The sequence below is a fragment of the Lygodium microphyllum genome, chromosome 30, assembly GCF_053477565.2.
Source record: "Lygodium microphyllum isolate KBCC chromosome 30, Lygodium_microphyllum_v1.1.10, whole genome shotgun sequence".
Lineage (NCBI taxonomy): Eukaryota > Viridiplantae > Streptophyta > Polypodiopsida > Schizaeales > Lygodiaceae > Lygodium > Lygodium microphyllum.
This window is the reverse complement of record NC_141164.1, coordinates 94,828,983-94,835,356: the sequence shown is the minus strand read 5'-3', so window position 1 is coordinate 94,835,356 and position 6,374 is coordinate 94,828,983. Positions and strand designations below refer to the sequence as shown.

At 43.8% G+C, this 6,374-nt stretch overlaps 1 protein-coding gene across 1 annotated transcript; it reads right to left on the bottom strand.

Moving 5' to 3' along the window:
• Nucleotides 1–814: 814 nt before the first annotated feature.
• LOC148010140 (uncharacterized) lies at nt 815–5,326 on the bottom strand. The gene is made up of 2 exons (XM_087672429.1): nt 2,327–5,326; nt 815–2,012 (listed from the first exon to the last, which is right to left on the bottom strand). Exons 1-2 carry the CDS (start codon nt 5,229–5,231, stop codon nt 1,564–1,566), a joined length of 3,354 nt encoding a protein of 1,117 aa, XP_087528555.1. The 5' UTR covers nt 5,232–5,326; the 3' UTR covers nt 815–1,563.
• Nucleotides 5,327–6,374: the final 1,048 nt, after the last annotated feature.

Here is a 6,374-nt window from a genome sequence, read left to right as displayed (position 1 = left end):
TTTCCTCTATTATAAGCATATGCCAAAAGAGTCAAAAGCTTGCCATCTTAGGACTAATACATAAATAAAATGAAAAAATATTAGATATACACACATACACACACACACACACACACACATGTATACAAACATACATACATACATATATACATATACACATATGTAAATACAATTTGATTGCTTGATTTGTTAGCAATTTGTTTCAAATAGTTAACATTTTATTTTGCTAGGTTATAAACTTATGAGAAAAGATTTTATAAATAACCATTTTAGGAGGAAGACATATTAACTTGATATTGTACTTCTATAATGTGTAAAAGATTATTCAAATAGTGAAAATAAGGGCTAGATATCTTAAAAGGAAGTGTTAATCAAGCCATCGATACCATATGGTGATTTTAAGTAGATTGTTAATTGTACGGAAAAATCAGGCATGAAGGAGAGGAGAACCTATTAGCTTTGAATATCATTATCATATAAATGAACTTGGCCACAAACATACAAGGAGATTGTTCATTTCAAGAAAAAACTAAGCTTGAGATTCATAGTAATACATACATTTTTTTGGGGGCAAATATGAGGTAAGAATGTTTGAATATTATTGTCTTAATGGAGAGAGAGAGAGAGAGAGAGAGAGAGGGAGAGGTCTCCCTATGCATCGATGCAAGATTACTAGTGGCCATTGTGTATTCTGCACTACAAGCGTAGAAGATTGCATCTCGTCTTTTTGGACCATGCCCAATTGCTAAATAGACTTGGGGTTTTGATTCCAAGGTTTGGACTATAATGACATCTTAAAGAATTACTAGCTACACATTCATCTCTTGGGAAGGTTTCCCTAGAATGGCACATTACAACCACAACATTCTCATTTAGATTTGAATTTGGACGCATTTCGAATGGCAGAAATGCTTTTATCTTTCACTCTACCTTTAGAATTCATGGTCATACTTGTCACATTAGAGGTTTATTGTTGTGGCAAGTAGCTTCTTTGATATCAATAGGGGTTGTCATTCGTGATGTTGTTGCTCTAAGGTTAGATATTATTCGCACAACTTTGATCACTGCTTGTGCATGATGTTGTAGGATATTGCTACTTTTTAAGGGCTTCAACAAGTTCTCTCGTTCCCATTGTCACACTTTTTAGTTTTGTTTTTCTCAATGGTGAATATTACTTTCACATGTTGGCCAAACAGCCTCTTATACATCTTATTATTCTTCAAGTTTAGCAACCTTTGCACGCGCGCATACACACACACACACACACACACACAAGGCAAGGAGGGGACACACCCATGAGACATATGGTTTGCTTTTGGCCGTGATACATGCAGGTTAGCATGAAGAGTAACTTTGAAGTTATTTATGAACTGTATGTGTGTATACAAACCTAGTGTGTAAGCATAATCACATATTTGCATGTTCTCATGTGCACATGTGGGCATGTTATGTGGCTAAATTGTTTGGTTATCTTGGTAGGATGTGTTGACTTAATTGGAGCCTTCTTAAATTGGGGCCAAGGCAACCCATGCTATATTTCTTTGAGGATAGAGAACTCTGGTTCTAAGGGTACTCATTTTCCTTCACCACAAGAAGAAGATCTTCTTCCTTCCCTTCTATCATGTGGAGATCACCAAGGGAGGGCGTGGTATGCCCAAGTCTGGGTCTTAGAAGCATGTCCACTACCTGTCTCATGTTGGGTCTATGATGGGGAGAGGCACTTGTGCACATTAACCCCACATCAAGGACCCAAAGGGCCTCCTCCTTCACATGACCTGGAAGATCCCCAAGACTTGCGTCCACTAAGTCAAGTGCATCACCTTCCTTGTAGCCGTCCTCAGCCATTTTCTTCCTTACCCACTTGGCTAAAGTCTCTGCACCTTGCCCACCCCCACCACCATCATTGTTGAAGGCGATGTCCACTGGCCGCCTTCCTGTTACAAGCTCCATCAAAACCACGCCGAAGCTGTACACGTCGCACTTGCTGCTTGCCTTTAACGTCCAAGCATACTCTGCAAAGCATTCCATCAGTCACACGTGATCAGCTACTGCTCAAGCAAAGTCTACCTTAGTCAGTGTATAGCCCATTAATTACATTGCCTTGCCTATTGATGCTGTTCTACTGGTTAAGTTTGCTTACAAGCAGCTACAAGCAGAACTGAATGTGTAGAACACTAAAAGACTACCTTACTACATCACTGAAATGTTATCATCTCTTCATTCCCCTGTTTGCTCTTTTGGCATGCATATCATCTTCAATGCTTGATGCATGAGCAAGGGGAATGAAGAGCTCCAAGTCAGCTGTCAGCACTCACGTGTCTATTACCTGGGGCAATGTAGCCATATGAGCCTGCTAAAATAGACATCGTCTCTGCCTGCTTTGTTGCATTGAGCAAATGCCTGGCCAGCCCAAAATCACCTAGATGGGCTACAAAGCTGCTGTCAAGCAGGATGTTGCTCGACTTAATATCGCGGTGCAATATCTGAGGCATGCAGTCATGGTGAAGATAGGCCAAACTTTGTGCTATATCCACTGCAATTTTATACCTAAGATCCCAATGGAGGGCCCCTGCTTTTGCCTTGTCTTCAAGCATGTCTGCCAAACTACCATTATGCATGTGCTCATAAACCAGCAGATCACAATCCCTTGTCACACAACAGCAGAGGAGTCTGACAATGTTTCTATGCCTTATCCTCCCAACAGTCTGAACTTCAGCCATGAATCCATGGTCGCACAACAAAGGCTCACCTAAAAGTAACTGATCCTCTGATCCCCCTCTTGCCCACAGCTTTTTAACCACGAAAAGTTTTCCCTTCCCTGTCTTGCCCTTGTACACATACCCGGATGCGCCCCGACCGATCAGATTCTCTTCCTTGATGGCAGCCTCCAGATCCTCGGCTGTTATGACGAGGGAAGTCTGGAACATGGTGATGTTCCAGAAGCTGCTTTTGTCACGGCTCCTTTGCTGTTCCAGTATATAGAATACCTTTCTGCACTTCATGTAGAGCAAGCATGCACATGCAAGGCAGACAAGGAGGGCCACTAAGCACAAACCTAGGATCAACCGTGGGGAGACTTGTGCCTTGCTGTTGTGCCGTGTTGTTGCATCATAGAGAGAATCAGAGCAGCGCTGCAAACCTGTAAGACCCTCTCCACAAAGACCTGGATTACCTTGATAATTACTCTCCGAGAGGTTCGAGAAAGCACCTGCCTCTGGAACAGGGCCTGAGAGCTGATTATACGAGAAATTCAAGGCAATCAGGGACCGCGATGTGGACAATGTGGTTGGGATGATCCCCTTAAACTCATTGACAGAGAGATCTAGTTTCTCCAAGACTGGTAACTCACCTAACTCTTTTGGTATGGAGCCATTGAAATGATTGTGATCGAGATATAGAGTCTGCAAACCTGTGCATTTCAAGATCTCGGTTGGGAGTGGGCCTGAAAATGCATTGCTTCCAAGGTTCATGTCATAGAGATTATGATTCCTGACACATAATTCCAAAGGGAAAGAACCACTGAATTGATTGTCATTGAGATACAATTCCTGTAAACCCGTGCATCCTGACAAGTCTGATGGGATTGGACCTTCAAATGCATTGCCTGTGAGGTCTAAGCTGAACAAATTTGGCTTGTTGGCACATAATTGCAGAGGAAAGGAGCCCCGAAACTGATTCTCAGAGGCATGGAACTTCGCCAATCGAGACAGATTGGCTAGCTCCAGAGGCAGTCCCCCTTCAAACTGATTCTGCGCTATCAGAATGGTTTGCAGAGAAGAGGCATTCCCAAGCCCTGCAGGGATGGATCCCGTCAGGTGGTTGTTCGAAATCTCAAAGTATTGCAGTGACAGCGGGAATGTGACCATGCCTGGGAGAGACCCACTGAGCATATTGTTGTGTAGACGGAGTCGGTTTAAGCTTGGGCAATTCAATACCCCCTCAGGTACAGGGCCAGAGAGCTTATTAGAGAATAGAAGCAACCTAGTCAGAGATTTTCCCGAGCACAAATCAGGAGGGATTGGGCCATCCAGCTCATTTGAGGACACATCCAGCTCCTGCAGCTTTGTGCCTCTGCCCAAGTGCTGTGGCATTTGGCCTGTAAGAGAGTTGTTGTTAAGGTAGACATTAGTGAGAGAGGGCAAGTCTGCAATCCATGCAGGGAATGGACCAGATAGGTTATTGTAATTGAGATGGATGAGCTCTAAATTGGTCAATCCTGCTAACTCTTGAGGTATGTTCCCTGTTAGATTATTGAGGGTAAGTTCTAACTCTTGAAGGCTCTTCAAATTGCCCAGCTCAGGAGGAATATTCCCTGTCACCATATTGTTGCCCAAGCGTAGATACCTCAGACTCTTCAATTGTCCCAATTGGGAAGGAATCCTTTGTGTAATATACAAATTGTTGGACACATCCAGGTTTTGCAAATCCTCCAAATTCCCCAAAGTGGAAGGAATTTCCCCTTGTAGTGAGTTATATCCCACATAGAGCCACTGAAGCTTTGTTAGATTTCCCAATGAGGCAGGGAGGGTTCCTGTCAGGCCATTGGAGAAGGCAGAGAAATTGAGCAAGTTGGGGAGGGAGCCCAGCTGGGGAGGGATGGGACCCCCAAAGGAGTTACCACCCAGGTCAAGCCTCAGGAGGGCAGAGCTGTTGGCAATGTCCTCAGGAATGCCACCAGTGAGGCAGTTGGTGTTGAGGTCCAGCACCTGGAGGAGCGGCATGGCAGCGAAGCGCCGGGGCACCGGGCCCCCAAACCAGTTGAAGCTGAGGTCGAGAGAGATGAGGGAAGGGAGGCCATAGACTTGAGGGGGGATGGGGCCTGAGAGGTTGTTGTCTGAGAGGTGGAGATGCTGCAGGGAGGAGAGGTTGCCAAGGACAGGGGAGAGGGGGCCAGTGAGGTTGCAGGAAGGGAGGGATATGGAGACCACAGATTGAGAAGGAGTGGCTATGACACCGTGCCAGGAGGAGAGGTTGTGTCCCGAGAGAGGAGACCAGGAGGCGAGGTGGTTGAGGGGGTCTGAGAGAGAGGCTTTGAAAGCCAAGAGGGTGAGGGCATCTGCGGGGAGGTCCACCTCTGCACACCGTGCTGGAAGAAAACAGGAGCTGCTCTGCATCAGGGGGACGATGAGAAGCAGGAGAAGAACATGGGTTCTTAGATTGATGGATGGCTCCGCAAGGAGCCACCCTTCGGGTTTGGCCAGCTTGGGGGCTGCAGCCACCCTCTCTCTCATCAGCTCTGTCTTTTTATTTAAAAGCCCCTATGAAAACAAGAGGAGCTAAGGACTAAGGTTTATAGTGTTAGTCGCCCAAACTTCAGTTGAGTGTCCTTACTGACCATAGTCTAGCATTCCTCTTGCTTGTCTAGCAAAAATATTTGAGGAACTCATACAAATCCCTTTGGACTCTTCCTAAACTTGCAAATCAACCACTCTCCCTATACATCTTTAGCTAAAATTCTTCTAGGTTCGAGCCTAATCGGAAATCCTCAAAGCAATCGACCTTGTGATAAGCTCACACACTCGCTTTTCGAACCCTATTCCTCTTGTTCGCTGGTTCAAGTCTCATCATAAATCCTCAAAGCTAATTGACCTTGTGATACGCTTATACACCACCTTTTTTGAACACCACTCCTCAGTATTCACAAAAATCCAACCCAAGTTTAAAGTAAAGTGAACTGCAAGATTTTCACCCAAAAAAAGTTCAAATTTTATAAAAGAACATTTAGAAATTAGAACTTTGAACATTACAAAATTTCTACTTATCAAAAAAGGCAAATCCATGTAATCCTATTTCAAAAATTTATCCAACATTTTGAGTCTAGTGCAAATGCCACTTATTAGCGGAAACTGCCACTTATTAGCGGCTCCCAGCAAGTGCTAATGAGTAGCGGTTCTCAGCAAGTGCTAATAAGCTTTTGTGTCATGCTACCGAAAACGATTTTCATGAACATAGTTTCCATGTGCTACATATTGAAATATCATGCACATGCTTGACTAGCCCTTCCAAAGTTGAGGACTCAAGAGGTAAAGTAGGCTTGACCATTATTGAAACATCATGCTTGTTCCTCTCACAAGCTTTGACTTTCACCTCCTAAAGTTTCTAGATGTCCACTCATGAATTGAAACAACCAAGATGTAAAATGTGGTTGGTTTTTTTCACTAGTCATAACTACAACTCCAAATTTTTTGATTTCCTAATAGGCCTAGTGGAATGCTAATCTACGGTTTCTACATTACACAAACCCTCTCTCATATGTAGATAGTGTTAAAAGTGTGAGGCTCAAAAGCTCCCATAATCTTGTTTTGATATCATGATGATGATGATGATCAAGTTGTAGTGATCCTGTAAATACCAAATAGTGACAGAAAGTACCA